This window comes from Amia ocellicauda, chromosome 2, assembly GCF_036373705.1.
Source record: "Amia ocellicauda isolate fAmiCal2 chromosome 2, fAmiCal2.hap1, whole genome shotgun sequence".
Taxonomy (NCBI): domain Eukaryota; kingdom Metazoa; phylum Chordata; class Actinopteri; order Amiiformes; family Amiidae; genus Amia; species Amia ocellicauda.
Window position 1 is genome coordinate 47,283,203 of NC_089851.1, and position 26,763 is coordinate 47,309,965.

Sequence of the window (26,763 nt, forward strand, 5' to 3'; positions counted from 1 at the left end):
GAAATAAACTACTGTAATATTTTACCTGAAACATCCAGATGTTCCAAATTTGGACAGCGTGACACAATATCAAAGACTGCCTCATTGGAGATGTTGTAACAGCCAGACACTTCCAGCCTCCTCAACTCAGGACAGCACTGTGCAATGGTGTAGAGTCCTCTGTCCGTCAGTCTGCGGCAGCCACTGATAACCACCGTCTCCAGCATAAGGCACACATTGGGAGTGTCTTGGCAAAGGCGGCGGGTGAGGATCTTCAAGGCACGGTCCACATGCAGCAAGTCCCCCATTAAGCGGATGGTTCTCCATAGCCTGGGGTCCCAGGCCAGATTGTACCAGCGGTGGCAGACCCGAGCACAGTGGCAAAGCTGGTTTGTAGGCAGGTGGGAGAAGATCTGGATGAAGGAGTAGTCAGGCAGGATGTCAATAGGGGCTTGCTCTTTTTGCAGCCTTGACACAGTTCTAATGTTGGAGTGGGACAGGCAAGTGTTGGGAGCAGTGTGCACCATGGCGATGGTTTCACCAGTGACAGAAGACGAGGAGGTAGATGAGTCTTTGCCATTGATTAAAGCCTGTGAGGTTGGGGGACAGATCAGAGCAGGACTTGGTGTGCTCAGCGTCCGCATGCTGACATCAGAGTCTGTAATACATAACCAAGAAAGGATAAATGTGGATAGAATGTCCATCGAATAATAATGAATTATAATAATCAAAACTATTATGCTTAGATGAAAACTTTCAACTAGGAGTTTCAAAAGGAAACAGGACACAGAGGCATATTGTAAAAACACATTGTGAATTAGTCATAACCCTTGCAAAAAAGTAGTTATTTGTTATAAAGACAAAATAAGAATTGCTTACTTATAAAACACATACACAATATTGTTTTCAAGGCTGATTAAAACATAGTGCCCATTGTTTCAGGAAATATATGTATTAAATCCATGAAGTTCACAAACACAGTTAAAAGTAAATTTACATTTAGTCCACCATCACACTTTTGAAAATTAATTTCTGCAATTTATTAGAAAGGGAAATAAAGTTATATGTTCACTATTGTCTTTTGGCAATATATATTTATCACAGTACATACTTAAACATACTGTAGAATAAATACACCAGATTATATATTTTATGAAAAGGAATGAATGCAATGTTGTACTTTTGTGATGTACTGACATTTACAACTGTACAATTTTGGCCTTCAGCCTGCTTTGAATTTATCCTACCTTTTGTACAATTATTATTTTATGTGGGCCAATATTGAACTAACTGAAAACTTGCCTGGGTTTAATATCTTTACTTTAGAAGACTGGGCTCCATTTGTAACTTGCCCTTTTCCCAGGTTTACATTTGTGCACAACAAGCAAGGTTTTCAATTACTAGGGAACCCAAACATTAGCAAAAGGGAACCAAACCAAACTATGAGGATGATGCACCTTAAAAACATGATCAATGTTGCATCCCCCTCCACAAAGGTGACAATATCACAATCTATTAATTATAATATTGTCATTCATTCATTACCAACAGCAACTTCATTAAGTACAGGTTTATGGTGAGCTGAAGCCTAACCCAGAAGGCACTGGATAGGACACCAGTCCATCGAAAAAAGAAAAAAAATAATAATAATAATAACCAAACTATTATAAAAATGTGTATTATCTGATAACCTATGTGCTAATGTGTGTGTCATTTTTATTACCATAATCATCATTGCTTCCTTAATGGTGACATAGCCTAGACTAGAGGTCAGCCGATAACAGCATTTTGAAACTATCTGCAATCGGCAGGAATGAACACTGATAATGCACTGATAATTGATCAAACTATTGGCTAAATATTTTTTTACAAATTACCATATATTATATGGAGGATTAATGAAGGATTATTATATTTATTTACCATTGATTTTATTTTTAATTTTTTTTTAACATAGTTATGGTGCTTTAGTTGTCGCTGGAAGCTTTCTGACTCCACAGTGATTCTCATGCGCAATGGTGCTGCGCGCACACTGCACCGACTAAGAAACATAGGGCTCATAAACCAATAAAAATGTGTTTTACTAAAACCCTCATAACCAATAGAAAGTGTTTTTGAAAGCTGTGCTGCATTTGAGTATCCATGGTTTTGGTTAGTGTTCCCATAGCAATATGCGGTTATGTCGCACGAAAGTGTGAACAGAAAAATAACAGTCTGGACATTCCAAAAGTATGTATAATTGAAAATATAATTGAATGAATTAGAGAATCTCTTATTTAGCTCTCCATTATTCAAAATCCACCCCCCCATTGTCTGCCCAAATTAAACTTAATCTTTGCTCAGACCTCCATGACCATAATTGTTGTAATATTCACAAATATATACCGATCAGCCATAACATTATGACCACCTGCCTAATATTGTGTAGGTCCCCCTTTTGCCACCAAAACAGCCCTGACCCGTTTCTTTTATCACACAACTGCACACAATTCCACGTAGTAAACTGGCAAAGCCCTTGCTGCTTCGATTGGCACTAATTCCTCTGTTCCAGTTCAGTAATACCATGTGTCTTTGGACTGGCAACTGATGCTTAATAAAAATAGAAAACCTCATAAGACATGCAAAATACATCACCATTTTGTCCCATTTTGGAAAAAGCAGCTCACTAAACCTAGAAACACTTGGGTTTCTCTCACATATTATAATTGCAAAAATAAATCTGTCAAGATGGGGTTCTCTGAATTACTAGTCATTGCATTTCCAGACAATATTTGTCACCCATCCAAAAGTGTATCTGGAAACCTCCCAGAAAAGTATTTAAGTGGTAGGAGCAATACAGTTCAACAGCTGGGTTCAATACAGCAAACCAATACCCGGCAGCAAAGCTAGTAAAAATCTCCAATTTTGTTGTCCAAAAGAAAGACTTCTTGGATTGTTCCATTACCATATCTTTAAGAACAATGATACAGTATGTTTGATTACATTATTCCATATTGACACTCGTTAAAAACAAACAATATCCTAAAATATTTAAACCATATTTAATATACTAATATAATATAGTACTAGCAGAGATAAAATGGCTTGCTGAATAATACTGTTTAAAACCTTTTATTATTTTTCTGGATCTTAAAGAAATGGCTGCCCCTGGTCCAATGTCAGAATCATCAAGGTTTGATAAGTACCTTAGTTATTACTCAATAATGGTCCCTCTGCTCCCTAAGAAAACCAAATGTTTAAGATATACCTTTAAATGCATTTTAATGCAAGTTTAAACTACTCTTCTAGAGAAACAATATTTTATTTAAAATTGTTAATTTCAATTATTTATTTAAAATTGTTAATTTCAATTATTTATTTAAAATTGTTTAATTAAAATGTCACAAAGAAGATATCTAAAGACTGAATGAAGTAAAGGGGAGTCTGACCAGGACCAGCCTGGAGTACAGGTGGACTAGAATATGAAAAGGCCAATTACGCCCAACAGCAGTAGACACACAATATATTCCGTTTGGTGCAATACTGAAATTGTGTTAATATTGATTTGTGTTGAAACAATATTTAGGCTTCCATGCATGAAGTGCTAGAAGGCTATTGTTTCTGTTAGGATTTTTATTAGGCTTCTATGCACATGCGGTGAGTTTTGTCACCAACGGGGATACGGCATGCTGGTACCGATGCTGAAGGCCATGTCACATGCAGCAGTGAATATCTACAGAACAGTGAATCCTAAGGTGCTTAAATTTTCAGTGATTAACACTAGTACAAACATCTGTCAAAGTTGAAAAAGCCAAGTTGATTGGACAAAAAACATGGCTGCTATACACCAAAGAAAATGACAGCCTCAACCATATACTGACATTCGTTATGTAGACCTCTACCTCCATCATGTGGACTACCTTGGAAATTGCATTCTGTATCTTCAATACAGAAAACTTGAAACTTTCAAATGTCCATAAAACACTTATACATGCATGAAAACTCACGAAACTCACAAGTGTTGTAGAAACCACTTATACCTACAAATGCAGTGAAAACTGCACATGTTGGTGTCATGGTGTTGCTAAATATTGTGATAGGAGTCTAAATTGTGAAATGCAACATAAATCTTCTTCTCCAAAACCTAATCTTAGTTTCCAAATGGCACATGCATATGCCACTTCATACACATGCATACCTTATGCCCCACTATTACGCTTGTTCATCAGAAGTTCCCTGGACGCATGCTTTGTCCGCTGTTAAGGTACAACGCTTCAGTTGAAGCAACCCTTCGGATCCCAGTGAATCAGGCAGTCAGGCCAGTCAGCCTTTTCAGCTACAGGGGAGACTTTTCAGCAGCGCTCGGGAAGAAAAATGCACAGACACAGAAGTAGTCCGTTCGTCTATCTTCAGTTTATTGAAAGTTTCACACAGCCTTTATACAGTCTAACAAACATCTTCAGTGATAGTTACGGGGCAGTCCCGATACGTAGTTACACAACATAATAGTACTGATTCATTGGCTAATGCGTTTGGGAAAGAAAAAGTTTTGCAGTGTTCCCACAAGCAGGTGCACATGTCATGCCTCGTGGGAATGTTATTGTCCGAGGATGTGTGTAACCCATAATATATTTGCGAGTTGCCCCAGTGAAAAACATGGGTGCTTCAGACAAGTTACACATTTCCTGCACACTGGAATGCAGCACACACATGAAACTCTGCACATATGTTTAAGTCTATACCTTGAACATACAACTAGAAGTTTTCTGAGGGGGCCCACAGACTCAGGGCCAAGGGTCTCTATCAAGCCACCCATGTAGAGAGCAAACAGGCTGGCAGTGTTCTGCAGGCGTGCCACCTCGGCTGCATAGGCTTTGAGGAGAAGTCGCTCTGTAACCCTGCACTGCCTGTTAAGGCAGGAGCGATCCTGGGGTTCAGCCGACACCGGCAGGAGAGACACCAGGGCGGCGATGGTTGAATCCACCAAGGGGAAGGCCAGGAGACCGGCTTCCTGAGCACCTTGGATTCGGCTAAAGGTGGGGCGGGGTGGGAGCCGAAAAGAGGCTTGTTCCATGTGGTCTGCACTTCTGTGTGGAAGTCAGGCAGCATGGGAAGTGCTCTTGGGGGCTAGTGGGAAGGGGCCCGGCATTCAAAAAGTGAACCACCAGCCCTCCGGCCATGGGACCTGCAGGTGCTGGGCTGTGAGCCAGACTATATCAATAAAGTCTGGCAGTGGCAGCAGTGGAGGGACCACCTCAGCTGTGGTGGTGGACTGAGCCTGGGAGGGTCTGGGCCCACAGGTAGCGGAGCACACTTTGCAACATCAAGGTAAATTTTAAAATCACACTGGATACAGCGGAGATGTACTTAGACTCAGGATGTGCAGTGGAGTGGTGCTGAGATGCGGACACACCGAGGTACACCAGGCTGAAGATCGCCGGGGCCCGCAGTTACAAGGCGTTTAAACACACTAAAGCTGAGTAAAGTCACACTGGACACAGTGGAGATGCACTCAAGCACCCTGTGACGAAAAACACTCTTAGAGCCCTAGGAGGAAGGGAAATGCGATCCCAGTCTGTAGCCACAGTCACAAGCTACAGTAGATGGTGTAGCTGGGGAAGGCGCCCCCTTCCTGGCTAGGGATCTGCGGGAGTCCAGGAATCGGCAGGAGTCCAAAGATTAAGCGGGCCTTGCAGACTTTTTGTTGATTGTTTTAACCTGTGCTCAATTGCGTGAAATAAAAGAAAAAGATTGCTGTGGAAAGAAACCCTGCTGAGAAAGGGTGACACAGCAATACAATTTAATAAAACATTGCGATATTTGTCCAGAGTTGGGGGTAACACATTAGTAATGTAATGTGCTACTGTAATAATATTACTTGTCCTAATAACGAGTTAATATAATGTGTTAGACTTATAATTTGAGTAATAATATTACAGTTTCTTTCAGTATAAAATAAATGACAGGTACATTCACTAAAATTATGTTTAGGTTTACCTAAATGGTGTTTAAATCGGAAGCCATGAATTCCACAAGACTTATTTAATCATGTGCGCCATATCTAAAACAAAATTGGTAATTAAAAGCATAGTCTCGTTGTATTGAGAAAAGAACCCCATGCCTTAGGCACATGCGTGCTTGTGTACATGCCATTGTCAGACTCACAGAGCTGAACTGTAAGGTAGGCATTATTATGAAACCCAAGCTACACCCACACACGATTAAAAATGCTGACATTGGTCGTTGGAGTAACTGTCAAAACATTTTTTTAACACAGCCAATCACTTGCAGAAGTCTTTTCATGCGGCCAATCGCCTTCTTCATTTATAAAAGTAAGGCGGGATTCAATTTTTTTTTTCATTCAATGTTCATATAGTTTAGACAACAGTGACCATAAACCTTTGCCAAGTTTTCTGCTTTTTTATTTCCTGGTATGGCTTAGAGATGTCACTTTTAATTTCTGCATTGATATATATTGAAAGGTTATCTCAATTAAAGTAAATTGTGCTGTTAGTTTTGCAAATGATTATAATGAAGCTAGTAAATTGAAATATGTATTTGATTTTACAGTGTTGCCAAGTGCACAGCGATCTCTACTGTGATCTCTTCCATTTGATTTGTATTTACTGTTTTAATTGTTACCCAGTTTATAGCAGACTACCGACAGATTACTTTGTTTTCTATTATTGCTGAGCCTTTGTAATGAAATTGTGGATTAATAAACTTGTGTGTAAGTAAAATAATATCATCCAGCCGGATTAATTCACAGTTTTCTACACTGCTGACCCAAGAACTAAGGTAACCCACGTAAGATACAGTTTATTTGTTTGGCACACATTTTAAAAAATGCATTACCAGACTATGAAGATTAGTAACATTGTTTTGCAGGCAAAAGGAAGGAATGTAGCGGGTAATATAACATGCTACATTTTAAATTAACTAATATGCAATACTAATATTACTTTTTTCTCAAGAAATGAATAACGACTAATATATTACATTTTATCAGTAACGACCCCTTACACTGTATATGTCTATATGTGTGTGTATATATATATATATATATATATATATATATATATATATATATATATATATATATATATATATATATATACAGTGAGGGAAAAAAGTATTTGATCCCCTATCAATCAGCAAGATTTCTGGCTCCCAGGTGTCTTTTATACAGGTAACGAGCTGAGATTAGGAGCACTCCCTTTAAGAGAGTGCTCCTAATCTCAGCTCGTTACCTGTATAAAAGACACCTGTCCACAGGAGCAATCAATCAATCAGATTCCAAACTTTCCACCATGGCCAAGACCAAAGAGCTGTCCAAGGAAGTCAGGGACAAGATTGTAGACCTACACAAGGCTGGAATGGGCTACAAGACCATCACCAAGCAGCTTGGTGAGAAGGTGACAACAGCTGGTGCGATTATTCGCAATGGAAGAAACACAAAATAACTGTCAGTCTCCCTCGGTCTGGGGCTCCATGCAAGATCTCACCTCGTGGAGTTTCAATGATCATGAGAACGGTGAGGAATCAGCCCAGAACTACACGGGAGGATCTTGTTAATGATCTCAAGGCAGCTGGGACCATAGTCACCAAGAAAACAATTGGTAACACACTACACCGTGAAGGACTGAAATGCTGCAGCGCCCGCAAGGTCCCCCTGCACAAGAAAGCACATGTACAGGCCCGTCTGAAGTTTGCCAATGAACATCTGAATGATTCATAGGAGAACTGGGTGAAAGTGTTGTGGTCAGATGAGACCAAAATCGAGCTCTTTGGCATCAACTCAACTCGCCGTGTTTGGAGGAGGAGGAATGCTGCCTATGACCCCAAGAACACCATCCCCACCGTCAAACATGGAGGTGGAAACATTATGCTTTGGGGGTGTTTTTCTGCTAAGGGGACAGGACAACTGCACTGAATCAAAGGGACGATGGACAGGGCCATGTACCGTCAAATCTTGGGTGAGAACCTCCTTCCCTCAGCCAGGGCATTGAAAATGGGTCGTGGATGGGTATTCCAGCATGACAATGACCCAAAACACACAGCCAAGGCAACAAAGGAGTGGCTCAAGAAGAAGCACATTTAGGTACTGGAGTGGCCTAGCCAGTCTCCAGACCTTAAACCCATAGAAAATCTGTGGAGGGAGCTGAAGGTTCGAGTTGCCAAACGTCAGCCTCGAAACCTTAATGACTTGGAGAGGATCTGCAAAGAGGAGTGGGACAAAATCCCTCCTGAGATGTGTGCAAACCTGGTGGCCAACTACAAGAAACGTCTGACCTCTGTGATTGCCAACAAGGGTTTTGCCACCAAGTACTAAGTCGAAGGGGTCAAATACTTATTTCACTCATTAACACGCAAATCAATTTATAACTTTTTTGAAATGCGTTTTTCTGGATTTTTTCTGGTTGTTATTCTGTCTTTCACTGTTAAAATACACCTACCATTAAAATTATAGACTGATCATTTCTTTTGTCAGTGGGCAAACTTACAAAATCAGCAGGGGATCAAATACTTTTTTCCCCCACTGTACATGCCCACATTTGAAATGGACATATGGCTGAGACTTAGTTGAGGGGAGGTTCCTTAGGGTAGCTTAACAAGCAGAGTTGCAGCCCTGTGTGGAGTTGAGTTGTTAAGCTGTTGAAGTCAATGGAATTGCATAGAACTGCACTGATGGTAGTTTATAGAAACTGTAGTAATATCTGGGCAAGTGGAGAAGCAGAATATTACTACAGGTTATATTTATTTGGAAGTTATTATTTGTGTTGTGGGTTATTAATTATATATTTAATTTGTGATTAGAGAGTCCCCTGCTTTGTTTATCTCTCTGACTCCAATTCCAGTTAAGCCAGAATTGTCCAGATAACAATATATAGATAAACAGACTTTTTATCTTTTTTAAATAGACTTTTACTATGTATTACAGTGAACTGCAAGCAATAACCCATGAAGCAAACAATTATGCAATGCAGGGACAAAAACTGAGGGAAACTTGCAATCATTAGAACATGATAAATCCCCAGCTAACTGGCCTTCAGCTGCCCTGTAAGGCTCCTCTAAAACATACCAGGATGTATAGAATTGCTAACCTTTGGTTTGGTAAACCTGTGCTCTAACATTTTCAAGTCTACCACAAATGCCACAAAATCTACAGGACACAGAGGTAGCCTACTTGCTGTAACTGGCATAACAGTTTATAAAATGTTAACACCTGCACAACTCATATTTTTGTGCCTGAACTAGTAACTGACTTGTCTTTACTCAGAAGTAAAATGGGAGTCTAATGTTTCGTCCTTTTAGAAGGAAAGTCTGACAACTGTATAGGAAAGTTTCCTACATTTTAGCCCCTGAAATGACAAAATATTTTTGACACTGCTTACATTTTTTGAAGGTTTGCCTTTAAAAAATATTTTGGATAATTAGAATATAAAACATATTTGTTTATTCAGAGAAACACAGATATGAATGTACGGACCCTAAACTGATTAACAGGCATGACCCATAACTTCCCCAAGTTTAGTTTATTTGGTTATTTTTTTTCACTGTGGTGAGGGCATGACACTGCGATGAGGGAGTATACCATTTACCAGCACAGCCCTAGTTATGACACTTTGAGTAGGAAATAATGTGTTATAAACACAACCTACTCCACACATTCAACATGAAAACAGAAAGAAGTAGAAGTAGCGGCTCTTGGCCATAAATACTATTGGGGTGGACGGATACTGACTCCAGTCCCTGAATCGCTAACAATGCCCACTCGCTAGGGAAATGAGGAGCAGGTGGTTGAACTTAATTAGAAAACAAGGATCAATGAACTTAACTATGTGGAGATTAACTGACAATCAAGGGGAAAAATGAACTAAAACTCAAGAGACTGTGACCTCTGGAGGTGGCCAATAGCAGTATGAGGCACCAACATGACAATAGCTTACTTGAGACCACTGCAGCAGCCCATAAAACACTGCAGTTGCCTACATACTTTAAAGATCCATGGCCTTTATCATATGTAAAGTGTCCCTGACAAAGAAGGCATGAGTATAAACTAGTCTAAAAATAGCCTACTCAAATGTATACATATTTTCACAACAATGAGAAGGATATGTTAGTTTTTAAATTGAAATAGGATCAGCCTTCATTAGAAAGAGGTTTGCTTCCACTTTTTGAGACCCTTGGCTGCCCCAACGAGCCTTTATTAGTGCTTCTTGCAGTTCCCATATTTGACCACAAGGTATCATAATAAACCTGCCTGTCTAAAGTAGGTCACTGTGATCCTGCTCCAATATTGCTGGGTTGAGACTAAATCACTGAAATAGTGATTTAAACTCTGAAATATCGACACTTGTTGTCTAATTTGATTAATTGATTGTACAGAAACTAGGTAATATGTATTACAATTTAATTTATGATGTATTCATGTGGATAATTTATGTGGAAAAATATGGAAAGTCTCTGAATACCCCTGTGAGCAGTCTACTCAATCATCAAGAAATGGAAGGTGCATTACACCACTCAGAACCTGCCTAGATTGGGCCATTCCTCCAAACTGAGCAGCAAATCTCCCAGCACAGAGTAAAAAGATTGTTAGGATTGAAGGAAAAATGGACCGAGCAAAATCAAATACTAAAGGAAAAAACTGAAGTCTACTAAAGGCTTAAAACTGGGATGCAAATGTACCTTTCAGCAGGTCAATGAAAGCTATACTGGAGTGGCTTAAGAATCATATAATGAATGGCTTTGAGAGGCCCTGTCAAAGTCCTGACTTCAATCCTACTGAGAATCTGTGGAAAGACTTGACAACTGCTGTCCATAAGCAATCTTGATAGAGATTGAGCATGTCTGCCAAGATGAATGGGCACAAACTGCACCAAGACAGCATGCACCATGAGGGTGTTGATAAGAGGAGTTGCTTCCAACTAGAGTGAGGTTGTTAGTGGAGTTCAACAGGGATTAGTATTAGAGCCTGTGCTTTTTCTAATCTACATTAATGATCTGGACTCTGGGATAGTTAGCAAACTTGTCAAATTTGCAGATGATACTAAAATAGGTGGCTCAGCAGATACAATCTCGGCAGCACAGGCTATTCAAAGGGACTTGGATAATAATCAGGTGTGGGCCGACACCTGGCAGATGAAATTCAATGTGGACAAGTGCAAGGTATTACATGTAGGTAATAAAAATGTCCACTATAATTACACTATGGGAGGAATAGAACTAGATGAAGTAACACATGAGAAAGACCTAGGAGTCTATGTGGACTCCTCACTTTCTCCATCCAAGCAATGGGTGGAAGCAATAAAAAAGGCAAACAGAATGCTAGGGTATATTGTCAAAAGTGTAGAATTTAAAACAAGGGAAGTATTGTTAAGACTGTACAATGCACTAGTTAGACCTCATTTGGAATACTGTTCTGGGCACCACACTTCAAGAAGGATATTGCTGCTATAGAGGCAGTTCAGAGGAGAGCAACCAGACTTATTCCAGGTGTGAAGGGAAAGTCCTACTCGGAGAGACTGAGGGAACTGAACCTTTTCACCCTGGAACAGAGGAGACTACGTGGGGACTTGATCCAAGTCTTCAAAATCATGAAAGGCATCGACCACATCAAACCAGAGGAGCTTTTCCAGATCAGCAGGGACACACGCACCCGGGGACACAAATGGAAATTGAGCTTCAAGGCATTCAAAACGGAAAACAGGAGACACTTCTTTACACAGAGAGTAGTCACAATCTGGAATAAACTACCCAGTGATGTGGTTGAAGCTGAAAGTTTGGGAACATTTAAAAACAGTCTGGATATGATCCTTGGATCACTTAGATATTAATGAACACCAAACGAGCACGATGGGTCGAATGGCCCGCTCTCGTTTGTAAACTTTCTTATGTTCTTATGTTTTTTTTGTTTTTTTCTTACTTGCTTGAAAGCAAGTGAAGCAAACATGTTTGTGGAACAGTAGTGCAATGGGTAATAAATGCATACGTTCATTGTTTCCTGATGGCATTATTTGAAATCATACTGTGATTCTTGTGGCTTACCTCTAAAAATTGTTTTTGTATAAGATTTTTTTAAATAAACAAAATTAATGTAAACTAAAAAGATACCCAAGCTGTTCCAAAAAACATTTTGTTTTATGGTAATTCTTGTTACACTTCGCCAGCACCATCCCCCAAGACCTCTGACACAATTCGAACACTGACCGCCCCCGCTCATCAAAGACCTACTTGTGCCCCCTTAGTCAGTTCTGATGCACCCCTGCCGAGTTCATCCTGCTGCCGGGACTGTGGAACATACACACATTAAGAAAAGCAATCACAATCAACAATAAAAATATCAGTTATCAAACATTTGAACAACCTTATAGGCTCCAGAACCTCTAGTTTAAGGCTGCACTGCAAAACATTCCATGAGTCTTGAGAGCTTGTTTGATAATTGCTATTTTTCCAATACATTTTTGAGGTGAGAGTTTGCAGGACAGCCTTAAATACAAACATCAACCAATGTCTGGCCCTTCTGGAAGTCAGGGGATAAGACAATAGAATAATTGCAAATGTCTGAAATGAGATTTAAAAGAAAAGCTATGTAATTAGTGTTTCACTATGTTTATTTATTTTTTTCTACAAAAAATGTACTTATCTTTTGCTGAAAGCTGTTTTCTTTTCCCTGGGTGTGTGTATCCTCTTGTCTGCAAACAGCTGCATGACATCATCCCTATAGGCAGATTGGGGTACACCATGCTTGTATTATTTTCACCATTAATTTCAGTAAAGGCTGAATGGTGTGTACCAAGTACTATATACATAATCATTAAATTGTATTACAATAGGATACTTTCTGGACAGAAATGTTATGTGTTTGTGTATTTTTAGTGTTATTCTATTGTATTAACCCTAGAAACCAGTGTGGCTATATAAATAATTCCCTATTGCAGACCTAGTAAAAAAAACTATGTTTTCCGAATGCCAAATAGATAAAAAATTAAATATGAGATCTCAACACGTCAAAAAGAAAATTGCAAATATGAGAACTTTATTTTAGTCTACACAACTTGATCAAAGGTGCCACTTCAGAAAAAGATCAATATACTTATAGATAGGCTTGTCTGCTTTTTCAGGCCGCATTTTTTTTCCACCAGTAGAGTTCAAGTAGAATAAATATTTAAAGATTAAACAGGAGGACATTCATATGCATGCAGGTTCATTGAACACTGTCTGCAGAATACAAACCAAACATTTAAATGAATATAACAACGACCTCATCACAGAACATGAACAGAACACACAGACTGATGGTAGACAGACAGATCCATTCTTTTTTATATATATATATATATATATATATATATATATATATATATATTTAATTTTATTTTATATTTATTCAGTGCTCAGAATATATATTCAGTATCCTTCCAGCAATAGAGGGGCTGACAAGGCACTCTGGAAGCCCAACGAGGCACAACCCACCCCAGAGGGCTGATGAGGCACCCCACCATGGAGGTCTAACAGTGCAAACACAAAGACTGACGAGTCATCACCACTCAACATTTAGAAAAAGGTTTTGCCAGTCAAATTTGCAGACACTCAGGAGTCGGGTATAACACTTTGCTTGCCTGCATATATAACAAAGGAACCCTGAAACAACAGGTATGTGACCTCCTGCTATAGTAGGAATGATATATGCCTCAGAAATTGGTCAATCAAGCAAACACACTGAAGAGTCATTATTAATGTTTAATATAAGCTGTATAATATTTGATATTGATATTAGAAATAATTACATATGTAGATTTGGCAAATTGGATTTATTAGTAAAAGGCCAATGAAGCAGTTGTTAAGGATATTCCCTTTCTTAATTCCTCTCACTAATTCTGTTTGTCTATGATAAGAGAAACGGCCCACGAATGTATTGCCCATGGGTTTGTCTGAATGTATCGCCCATAGGTTTGTCCGTTTGTGGATTTCCCGTTTCTCCTCTCAAAGCTAAAGATGTTACCTCATTGTTAAGAAAACCCCAAGATCATACAGTTTGTATGCTGTAACAGGACCAGACATCTGCTTCCATGATGACCTCCTCCCTTGGGAAGGGCAGCCTATGAACCTTGCGGAGCTTGCATCTTTTGAAGCTTTTTGATTGGACGAACGGTCACAACATTCTATGTCATTTTTAAATAAAAAGCTACACTTATGTTTGTAAAAGTTAAGTCTCACTGAGGGAACGGGCCTGATATGACACTTCTAATCTAGCTTGATTAAAGTTCTATTTGTGTTATCTCAATGACTTTTGCAGTTATTTCCAAGAAGGGCTCAACACACACCTCTCTTCCATTTCTCTGTCTCACCTTACACCAATATCATATGATTGGTTGTGATATATTAGGCCTTCCCAGGTCCCACCAAATATAATGTGTGCCCTCCCAACCAACATGCCCATCAAAACTACATGTATATATGTCTGTATATATGTATGAGTTGCTTTATTGCTTCATGAGTGATGGGGTGCACTTCACTTGCATGCATTGAATAAAATATCCAGAGCTGAGAATTAACCTGAGTCCTGAGTGTTTGTGGATAACGGAGAATAAATCCACTACAGAAAATGGTGCTGCGAGAAGGGCCCTGAATATGCTGTGGCTGATCATCCTTTGGCTGTTACCAATTTACCTGTAAGGGTGAGTACATTTAACCTAAACAAAACCACCTTTCATAGTTATAGGCTAGAATGCTAACAGACTGAGACTGAATTAAATGTGTATTAGGATCAAAAGAACTGCAAAAATGTTTTTTGAGGGTAAAGGTATTGTCAGGTATGGGATATTGTTGAGCACGTGCATCTTGGGCCAGACGGTTTTGGTAATTTAGTGATCACAACTTTTTAGCATTTATTTTGAATGTGTAGTTCTGGGCTGTAAATCTGTGGGAACGATTTCACAGCAGTTACCACTGTGGACCCTATGGTGTTCGACATTAGTTAGACAAGCCAGGTCAGGTAGTTGACTGATCACAAAATTTCTGTGTATGTTTTAATGTGTAGTTGCGGGTTGTAAGTCTGTAGGAAAGATTTGACAGCAGTTGGGGTCAGTAATTACAAGGTGCGCATCATTAGCTGAAGATTAACAGGCTTGATCAAGCATTGAATATGAATGGTGTTATGTGTATGTATAAAATAAGTGGTATAAATTAACTAACTGAGTGTGTGAGTGGAAAAGGTACCAAAATGCATGAGTAGTATGAAGTAGTATGAAAGTGGCAGTATGAGAGTGGTAAAAGTGCTACAATGTATGAGAAAATTACCAAATGTGGTTGGGATCCAAAGTGGGCCCCAAGTCAACAGAGTGAATGGTGGGGTAGTCAGAATAAGGGAATTGTAATTTTATGCCAACTTTTCCTCCAAATACAAGAGAGACTGGAGAGAGTATTGGATAGAATGAACACATTACAGCAAGAAAATACATTGATTACAGACAGGGTTCCGACACCTTCTTAAACATAAAATTCAAGAACTTTTCAAGGATTTTCCAGGCCCGATTCCCCCAAATTCAACGACCCAACACGGCATAGTTTGAGACACGGGTCAAGGTTAATAACTGTTACAACACTGAGAATTTTTATAATGAGAACTAGCAGGCTTTACAGAAGCTCACAGAAAACAATTAAAAAGAGAGAGAGGCTTGAATGTGTAAGTAAAAAAAAAAATCTAAAGAACTTCAATTTCTGTTCTTGCACAAAATACATAAATTCAAGCACTTTCAATTACCCATGTCAAGGCCTTAATTTTTTTCTCTCAAATTCACAAACTTTCAAGGATTTCAAGGACCTGTGGGAACCATGTAACAGGAGTCAATTTTTGACATAAGAGTCCAAAGCTGAAAAAAGAACACAAAGTATTGTTGCAGGGGTTACGATTTTTTTGGGGGGTGCATATTATGCTTCAGCACCAGGTGCTCATGTGTTCTTTTATTGGCCAATGGTGAGCATACTTCAAACCGGATGCCTTGGTGTTACAGAAAATAAGGAAATGTGTTAGTTAAGTAGTTGATTGCTCGCAGGCTCCTGGCTTGGAGGGTGCACACCTTCGTTCTACGCTGGAGTCTGAGCAACACCACTGCATGTCTGTATTGTAAATGCATTAATAAACCTGCTAATCGTTTGAAGAAAGCTTGTTGTTGTGTGATTACCTTCATCCACACCTCAGTAAGTTAGTACTACAATCAAGAACTTGACAGTATGTAGAGTAGCAGGCATTAGAAGTAAAGAGGCTTTGAAAAACTGTAATATTGATTGGGATCTGTTGGAGGAATAAGTGGCCGGATATAGGAAGGATTGGGATGATTGTGATTATGATTCAAACCAAGAAAGCAATGGTAGTGAAGGTAATAATGTAGACGCTGCCCTAGAGACCAACAGAGCCAGAGAGACTGGCAAAGGAGGGAGTAGTGGGGGAACTGGTACAAGCTCTCACCATAATCTTGTACCGAAACTCAGTCACAGAAGACTAGAGAAACAGTGAAGTGAGAAAAAAGTGAATCCTATTCACACTCTAATAAGGCATTACAATACTGAAAGAAAAATAGTAGTAACACTGACAGTGTTAGGGGAGACATTGCATAATTGCTTCCACCAATGGACACAGAGAACATGCTGACTGAGGATAAGGGGGATGCAAAGAATAAGGCATTTGTGTCTCCTGTACAATTCACAGGCCATTGTCATGGGTGTGGCAAGCAGGGACACAGACAGGGGAGTGCAAGGCAGGCAGCAATAAAGGGACAAAGACGGGGGAGAATAGTATGTGCCAACTGCAGTAAACATGACAACTCTAAAAGAGATTGCCATCATCCTGGAGGGGGAAGACATGGATAGTGGCCCTCTAAGGGAAATTGTCCTGCCCCTCTTTCAAGTACAGCAGCCACACAACCCTTAAGAACATAAGAAAGTTTACAAACGAGAGGCGGCCATTCAACCCATCATGCTTTTTAGGTGTCCATTAATAACAAAATGATCCAAGGATACTATCCAGTCTATTTTTAAATGTTCCCAAATTTTCAGCTTCAACCACATTGCTGGGGAGTTTGTTCCAGATTGTAACAATTCTTTGTGTGAAGAAGTTTTCTCCTGTTTTCTGTCTTGAATGCCTTGAAGCCCAATTTCCATTTGTGTCCCCGGGACCGTGTGTCCCTGCAGATCTGGAAAAGCTCCTCTGGTTTGATGTGGTCAATGCCTTTCATGATTCTGTAGACTTGCATCAAGTCCCCACATAATCTTATCTATTCTAGAGTGAAAAGGTTCAGTTCCCTCAGTCTCTCCGAGTATGAAATTCCCTTCAGACCTGGAATAAGTCTAGTTGCTCTGCTCTGAACTGCCTCTAGAGCAGCGATATCTTTCTTGAAGTGTGGAACCCAGAACTGTACACAGTATTCCAGATGAGGTCTAACTAGTGCATTGTACAGTCTTAACATTACTTCCCTTGTTTTAAATTCTACACTTTTGACAATATACCCTAGCATTCTGTTTGCCTTTTTCATTGCTTACCTACATTGTTTGGATGGAGAAAGTGAGGAGTCCACATAGACTCCTAGGTCTTTCTCATGCGTTACCTCATCTAGTTCTATTCATCCCATAGTGTAATTATGGTGGACATTTTCATTACCTGCATGTAATACCTTGCACTTGTCCACATTGAATTTCATCTGCCAGGTGTCGGCCCACAACTGAATATTATCCTCTGAATAGCCTGTGCTGTCAAGATTGTATCACTAACCTGCCTCTTCACATTACCAGGGAATATGTAATTATTGAGGGTGTGAGATGTGGTACAAAACTTCTAAACATTGGATATCGTGTGCATTTACAAAGTTACATAGTTTCATGTTTCAATTTCTGCAATAATTGGACACAGACACCAATTCCAAAGATATAAATTCTCAAATTTATTAAAAACAAAGATAAAAGGTAGCACTACACTAATTAAAATTCACTCAAGATCAACAAATCAAAGACAAATCACTTCCGTGACCAAATCAAAGACCATGGAATGGCATATGATAACACACAAAACGTTACACAATAATTACATACACATTGACTACAATACCAGTTAGTAAGACTAGTGAGTCTCTCATTAGTATTGTTAGTCAGACATTAAATAACTAATGCAAATTAGTATTTAAGTCAAATAACTTCTAGTTATATATATATCAGTCTCATTTACGTTTGGGTGCCGAGAAAGATTCTATCATTTCTTATTACCACAATTCTCCCTAATTGATTACTGTTCAATGATTAAGGATAGGCAGGGCCACCTATAATCTAGTGTCTATTAACGTGTGTCAATTTCAGACTAAACAGTTAAACAGGAATGAGAAGATATTTCTCGGCGTTGACAGATTTTATTTCTAAAATTGTCAAACAAAACAGTTTAATGCAGCACTCATTTATATTTAAGAAAACACTAAATGATATTACACATTCTAAAGTTTATGACTCACAGAATAACATTTCTAATTGACTTCTCAAATGTCATGATAAATAAACTCCAAACTGTTAATTTATCTGAACTTCGTCACAGAGAGGCTTCTCTGTCTTCGGGCTCAAATAAAACACACGGCACGAGGTCCGTGTGGTTTGGAACAAAGGCAGTCCGGTTCGGCTTTGTCCAATAACTTCCACTCAGTCGATGCACCTGGAATTAGGGGTTTCACGAAAGTAGAGTCTTTTCCAAACAGATTTTCCACTGGTTTGAAGGCTCCAAGGTTGTGCAGAAAATCTTCTTTGCAAGCAGGGTTTCCACGGTAGTTACTTGAAGACAAAGTCGTTGAGGAAAGCAGGGCCCTGTTAGTTTCCAAGGGTCAAGTTTCTTAAGACTCAATAGCTATTTAAATGACTGAACACTTTCGTATTGCAGTCAACTTAGATGGGTACAGGCGGGCATGCGCAGTTTCTAAAGTTCTTTAACTGAATAAAGTTCTTTAAAGAATTCTTCGTACGGCTCAATCTCCTTCTCCCAGTTTAAATCTTCTGTTGCCAGCAAAGACTTTGTTGGTTTCTGGTTCTGGTTCTGGCAACAGAGCTACAGGTTGAGCTGTGGCAGCGAGTTACTGGTTCAGGTGAGAGAGAGAGAGAAAGAGATGCCGTGCGCTAGCTTTTAAACGCCTGTCAGATCAATAGACGATTGGTTCTTGAGTTTGTGAGATTGGATTTTGGTTTCAGCCCCCAGTGTCCTATTGGAGGGGGCTCGATTTATGACTGATGTCAATCCATGCCATCTTTTGGAAAAGCCGGTTGGCCTGGGTTCGTAGCTCTGTGTCTGGATTTCGACTCTCGCCTGCTTCAAAGGGTTTTTATTACCTCTAGGCCCTATTCCCCAGACATTTCACAGCAGGGATTCCAAACCATTTGGCCCATTCTCGGTGCCATCCTCCTTTGATATAGAACAGTTCATGTGCCGATGAGCTCAGGAAATCTGATAACTTTGGGGGAGAGGTCTTCTTTAGATCAGAGCTTCAGCTCAGAGCTATGAATGCTCTTATCAAAATACACCCCCACTTAACGCTACACCAGGAACCCCACAGAAGCAAGATTCACTCCAACCTGAAGCAGTGGAGGCAGTTAAAGAAAAGCTATACCAACAATTGACACAATTGAATGATAGGTTGCGAATGCAATGATAACTGGGGTTATCTGAAAAAGGAAGCACTGCCAAAGGGGGAGGGTTTTTATACACTTCCGTAGGAACCTGATCGAAACGTCACTATCAAAGCTGCCATTGGCCCCTGTGCCCGTCATTTAAACAGGACCCTTCCTCTTACTATTTGTATTAAAGGTGACGTCTGCACAGAGACTTCCTCCTTTTGCCCTTCGCCTTGGTTCGTCAAGACAGGTGAGGGCCTCTGTTTGTGAATAAAAAACAGAAATTGTGTTTTTCAGCTGGCTGTTAGTACAAATAGTACCATCCACCCATCAATTCGCTACGTTTGTGTGTAATGGCTGTATTTTAATTTATTAAAATGAGCCATGCTGTTCTGTTCCATGTGCGCCAGGGAAGTCCGTTGGTGCCTCAGCTCAATTCAGCTTTTAACATACTACATACTACTATTTAATATTATTATTAATATTCAGACTAGTTTGCTGTTGTCATGGTCTCCCCTGTCGCAAACTCAGTCCTCGGTTCATCAGTTCCTTCAAGATCCTCCGTCAGATCAACCCCGTTGCCTACCGCTTTCAGCTGCCTACCTCTTATCGCATTTCCCCAACGTTCCATGTCTCCCTACTCAAACCGGTGGTCCCCAGTCCCTATCCCAACTCTGACCCACTGCCAGCTCCTCAACCATCCTCTTCGACGGCTCCTCCTCCTCCTCCCTTGCTGTTGGATGATGGTCTATTTATGCTGTTCGGACTCTTCTTGCTTCTCGTCACTGCCGGACTGCAATACCTTGTGGATTGGGAGGGGTACGATCCAGAAGATTTTCACCGGGATCACCCCTCGGCTCACCCCCTCGGCCAGAAGACTTATTCGTAACATGGACCCAGCAGAGAAATCCGAGCTGCAGTCTGCCATGGCTTCTCAGGAAGCCCGTCTGACTGACCATGACACCAAACTACAACAGATCGCAGACACTTTGAATCGCCTACTTCAGCAGCTACAATCAAGCCCAGCTTCAGCCTCTCTGCCTGTTGCTGTTACGCCTGCCGCTGCTGTTGCTGCTGCTGCACCCGAGGCAGCTGCTCCTGCCACTCGGCCTGTACACCTTGCAACTCCAGAGAACTTTGATGGTAATCCAGATAAATGTGAGGGGTTTCTATTGCAATGTTTGTTGTATTTTGCTAATCAGCCTGCCGCCTTCCCAGATGATGTGGTCATTATTGTGGTCACGAAGTACATTTCCGTGATGCTTGCCCTGTTCGCCCCGGCTCATCTTCCACTTCCTCAGTGAGTACGGGACAATGTGCGATTTTCACTATGACTCAGAGTGAGATGGGAGAATAACACCGTGTCTGTCTCTGCTTTAATAGACTCGGGATCTGCCGGCAACTTCATTTACTGTACAATGATAGAAAAACTGGGCATTCCACTCATTCCCTGTTTACCTCCACTCCATGTCAAGGCTGTCAATAACCAACCCATAGATTCCGGTAGTGTGTCTCATCGAACCCAGTCCCTCACTATGCAAATCGGAGTACTTCACCTAGAGGGAATATCATTTCTTGTCATTGATTCCCCCGGTGCTGAGGTCATTTTGGGACTCCCTTGGTTAGCACATCACAATCCCATCATTTCCTAGGAGAAATCGTCAAGTGGGGAGAACCGTGCTTTTCCATCTATCCAGTGTGGAGCCACGCACGTTGAAAGTCCTCTCCTGTCTTCACTGTTCAGCTGTCCCTCTGAATACAGAGACCTCTCTGCAGTCTTCAATAAATCTACAGCAGCTTGTTTACCACCTCAAAGACCAGGAGACTGTGCCATTGAATTGCTGCCAGGGACAGCCCCTCCCAGAGGACGCATATATCCCCTGTCTAGTTAAGTAACAACTTAATTATTGTGCATCATAGATTTACATTATACTTTTAACTATAATTGATGTCATTATTTAATAAAGTCGATCTAGAATTCTGTATCTGTGGTTTTGACAATGCTGTTCACAGCTTCATTGTGTACTGAAAATGAAAGTTGACATTCACCTCCACTAACAAGGGGGCAGTAGTAGTTTTCATTCAGCTAAATACATCCCTCTTGATTTCTGCATAATCTTGTGTCTCACAGCCACAACTCGCCTCCCGCAGCAGCTTCTCAGAACTGTGCTGGGCTGTGCGATTCTGTGCAGATAGTGGCTTAGTGGCGTCACGCAAAAACACTCAAGAACGCACTATCACTGCACAGAACTGCGCTTCTCAGCGTGACCCTTGTTTTACTACCTCAGCCAAATATCGAAAATGTATTCCATGTGTATTGCGTGTTGACATGTACAAACAGACGTGATCAATGCACAATGAATGAAGATGAGATGGAGGAGAGTAGTGTGGGTGAAACTTCACAGCAGTGACCCCAATGAATCTGTCCCAAAGAAAGGTGCGTCGTTGATAGTGTGGACATGATTTGGTTTCAAGACAACTGACACAGAACAGGGAAACGTAATTCAATGTCAGGTGTGTCCTATTACTTTTGCTTTACAAACAGTATAAAATGGCCACTAATAAATACCGTCATATCATCAAAAATGTGAAAAATACCATGATAATGTATTTTGGCCATATCGCCCAGCCCTACCTGCAATTACCAAGGTCTGAACAACCTCACCGTTAAATACCAGTACCCTCTTCCTCTGGTGCCAGCAGCGTTGGAACAAGTCCGTGGCACTCGCTTTTTCACCAAACTGGACCTTCACAGTGCATACAACTTGATTCGAATCCGTAAGGGGGATGAGTGGAAAACCATCTTTTAGACCAGTAGTGGACACACTACTACGAATACCTACTTATGCCCTTCGGATTGGCTAATGCCCCCTCCGTGTTCCAAGCATTTGTTAAAAATGTCCTGAGAGAGAATACTTAAACAGTTTTGTCATTGTTTATATTGATGATATTCTGATTTTTTCCCCTACCTTTTCCTCACGTCTCTCATGTTTACCAGGTTTTGCGCAGCCTCCTGCAGAATGGACTATACGTAAATGTAGAAAAGTGCGAGTTCCACCGTGAACAGGTCAGTTTCTTGGGGTACGTCATCAATGCTGACGGGGTACACATGGATCTCCGGAAAGTGCAAGCTGTCACCGACTGGCCCCAACCCCGCACAGTAAAGGAGCTTCAGCGACTCCTGGGATTTGTAAACTTTTATAGGAGGTTCATTCGTAACTTCAGTTCTGTTGCTGCTCCCCTTACATCACTTCTCAAAGGTGCCGCTCGTAGCCTGAAGTGGACACCTGCAGCGTCAGCGGCTTTCACACACCTCTTCATCATGGATTCCCATCTTAAAGCATCCAGATCCCTCGCTTCCCTTTGTCTTGAAGGTGGACGCTTCTGAATCCGGAGTCGGGGCCGTGTTGTCACAACGTCACGGCCAACCTCAAAAGCTCTTTCCCTGTGCCCTGTGATTCCACTTTACCCTCACATACTGGCCAGGCTCCAAAAACATCAAGGCAGATGCTTTATCCCGGTTATTCTGTTCTGACGATGTCCCCGTTTCCACAGATCCCATATCATCACCGGCATGTCTTGTAGCACTGATATGATGGGACATCATGGCACAGATCCAGCAGGCCCTGTCCAACGACCCGACGCCTCCTGACTGTCCTCCTCACCTGACCTATCTCCCCGCTTCCATCCGTCAGCAGTTGTTGAATTGGTTACATTGGTTACGCCCAGAACTCCCTTACCAGCTCTTCCACCAGTCTCACGCCCTTCCAGTGCCTCCTAGCCTCCTCTCTTTCCTGGGTCAGATGAGTTTCTTCAGGTTCCTGCCGTGGATAACTGGTTTAAACAGAGTGATGAGGTCTGGCAATCTGCACATGTCCGTCTCCCGACAGGTGGTGCACCGTCAGAAGCTGCAGGCAGATCGCAGGAAGTTTGGCTTTTTATGAAGAACATCCGTCTCCATCTCCCCTGTCGCAAACTCAGTCCTCGGTGCATTGGTCCATTCAAGATCCTCCGTCAGATCAACCCCATTGCCTACCGCTTATAGCTGCCTTCCTCTTATCGCATATCCCCAACGTTCCATGTCTCCCTGATCAAACCGTTGGTCCCCAGTCCCTATCTCTGACCCACTGCCAGCTCCTCAACCATCCTCTTCGATGGCTCCTCCTCCTCCCTTGCTGCTGGATGATGGTCCTATTTATGCTGTTCGGACTCTCTTTGCTTCTCGTCACCGCTGGACTGGTCTGCAATACCTTGTGGATTGGGAGAGGTACGGTCCAGAAGAACGTTCATGGGTTCCGGACTTGGATGTTCTGGACCCTGATTGCTGATTTTCACCGGGATCACCCCTCGGCTCCGGCGTCAGGTTTTGCCGGTATTGACCCTCGCCTGTCCCTGGACTCCCTTATCTCTGCACCTGGGTTCCTCATACCTGAGTCACCATGTTACAGCTGTGTTGGTTTTTGTCCACAGGACTTTTTCCTCCACAGGGAGAGCACACGCAGTGGCAGTAATAGCCGAGGCCGGCCGCCCGGCCTAAACCTCGGTCTGTCGTAAGAGACATCACCCGCGATAGGGGATCCTCTGCTGGCTTGTGCCCGCACTACAGCCCAGAGCTCTGCTCCATGGTAGTGGTCCTTGCCTGTAAGCACTGCTTCGGCTGTTGGTTTTTCAACTGTGGGCCCTCCAGATCCTTCATATCTGGAAGAGTGTCCCTTGTCCCCTGACAGCAGTATTGTGGCCCCACCCTAGCTATGCTAGCTGTGCTGGGGGTTGCTGCTGCTGTGTCCAGCGGAAGGCGCTTGAGTTGGCTCTTGTTGCCCTGCTGTGTACCATTATTATTCATTGAATTATCCAGCAATAGCTATCCAGTCTGGTTAGCCCACTGGGTGTTGAGCAAAGCATAGAGCAGGAGGCCACTGTTACTAGGCTTCACAGAAGGCACAAGGATTCTTGTTGCCCCATGGATACACCAATATTATTTTATTCCCAGTACAGCATGACTACGGTCTTCGCATCTGGGCAGCCCAAATGTGGCCCCAAGGGAGTGCATGTAAGAGGTCATGTTTTCTACTAACCATGGCTGTAGTTCCATCAGCCATTCCAGATATTTGATATTTTCAACCAATTGTTTACGTGTTCTGATGATGAACTAAGGGTTCATGGAACAGTAATTATAGATTGGGGTGTGCACAGTGCAGATTTAGATCATTTAGGTAATGCAACATGGAGGGAGAATTAAAGGAATTTTCATTTTTGTCCACTTTGTAACTCAAATTCACAGTATAGAAAGTGAAGTGTATAAAATTATTAGTTCTACATTGATTTGGCCAACTATAGTGAAACCTTTTTCTTGTAATCATTTTATTTGTATAGTACTGTGATGAACTGTGATAAGCAAAGCTGTTGGTACAAGACAACAATGAAAAATTATAAAGCATGCATACCCCAAGAAGAAAAACTGATTACTCTGATAATTAAATGATCAACCTTCAATGTCAAACAGGAAAAAACACACTCAAAAAGACAACATGCAACTGCAGAACTACAAGATGAACACCTCAAAAAATAACTAAAATATGTACATACTGATGAAAACATACTTGCTTTACATGCACAAATTGCCAAGGCATTTACAGTGTTTTCAGTCTTGCACTTTTCAAAGACAAAGTAAACAATTTAAAATAAATCAAAGAAGAAACTGTAGTAAAAGCCAAACAAACAAAAAAACAAATAAATACATTTGTAAGGAAACCCAAATAGCCTTTGCCATGCACAAAAAGGAGAAAACAGTTCAGAAAATGAAAAAGTGGAAAGATTAAAGGAATGTAAAAAATAACACATTCACATTGCATGTGACTTATATATAAAATATTTTCAATTACTAAAGGAAAGTTTCTGAAAACTGCTTCAGACTCTACAGGAGGTTGTACCGTGATGTGTGTGCAGTCAATTAGTCAAATTATTTGTGGCATTCTAGCATCTTGGATAAAAGTACAGTTAATTTTGCTGTTGCTCAGTCAGTGATAGTGGAAATCTAATATATGCAGGAGCTCTTTTAATCGAGGCTTTACATCAGTAAATATTTTACAAACTGAAGACTGGGATACTCCTATCTTGCAGCACTGGGCACCTGTGTTAGTCCACAGTCATTAAAATGTAAGGCAAAAATCATGTGTCCTGTTGGTAGAAGCTTCCAACTCTGCTTTAAACAATTTACAAAGGTCATACATGGTTTGCTTATCAAGCCTATAGCTTATAGTGCCTTACTGGTGCCATTCACAAAAGTGGCCCTTGGGTGAAATATTCATTCAACCGGATACAGTCTGGTCCCCTGTTCTCTTTGCCTATGCAACAAAAGGAGCAGAGCCATCTTGTCTTTCTCCTGTCAAATGCCCCTATTTCAGCTGGTTTATATGCACTGAGTAATTTTATATCTTCAAAGGGTTTTACACATTGAAATTGTGAATAATGGCCTTAACAGCATTGGAAAAAATCACTTATGTTTGAAAAAGTAAATCTACTCCAGAAAATTTCTTTACTTGGTGTATTCGTAAATTTAAAAAAATAATGTGAAGTGTAAATTAACTTACCTTGGAAAATTGAAACAATTGTCAGTAAACTTACATGCACTTTATTCTGCTAGTGTTAGAAAATCATGCCCATTATGTGTAAGAGTATGGAAGAAGATCCCAATCTGATTTTAAAAATTAATTTGGATTATATGAGAACCATGTAAAAATACTGACCAAAATACTTGTACCCTTCACATACCACAGTCATTTTGCACCAGTAGCTCACTACACTACTCATGAGGTTGAGAATTTGAGGTATCAAGTCAGTTAAACTGCATTTTGTTAAGTAAGCCAGACTGAAAAAATGTGGTTTGGAATTTAGCCAGGACAACAGGGTTTGCACAAAAACACTATCTTTAATCACCACAGAGAGATATGTTCTCCCCAGGCATTTTCAGTCACACTCCCTGCCCAGCTAGTATGATGTTTCCAGTTGACAAAAAAAAATCCAACATTGTATTACTTATAAACAATGTTTATTTGTTTACAATGTAGACAGCAATTGATTTCACAGGCAAGCTAAGGTCTTCAAACCTAGAGGGTTGCTATCAAACACTGATTTACAGTTACACTTCATTAAGTTATTAAATTA

The 26,763-nt window shown here is 40.8% G+C and overlaps 1 protein-coding gene across 2 annotated transcripts in view; it reads right to left on the reverse strand.

Annotated features, from left to right (window-relative positions):
- fbxl7 (F-box and leucine-rich repeat protein 7) overlaps positions 1-26,763 on the reverse strand; it is an 88,302-nt gene that overhangs the window by 13,776 nt on the left and 47,763 nt on the right. The window contains exons 2-3 of one of the 2 annotated variants that reach the window (XM_066687218.1): positions 12,196-12,682; positions 26-637 (exon numbers count right to left, since the gene is read on the reverse strand). In XM_066687218.1, coding sequence (XP_066543315.1) covers positions 26-623 — 598 coding nt within the window. In that variant the 5' untranslated portion in view covers positions 624-637; positions 12,196-12,682. The remainder of the gene's footprint in view (positions 1-25; positions 638-12,195; positions 12,683-26,763) is intronic. The other variant, XM_066687216.1, reaches the window with a different exon arrangement.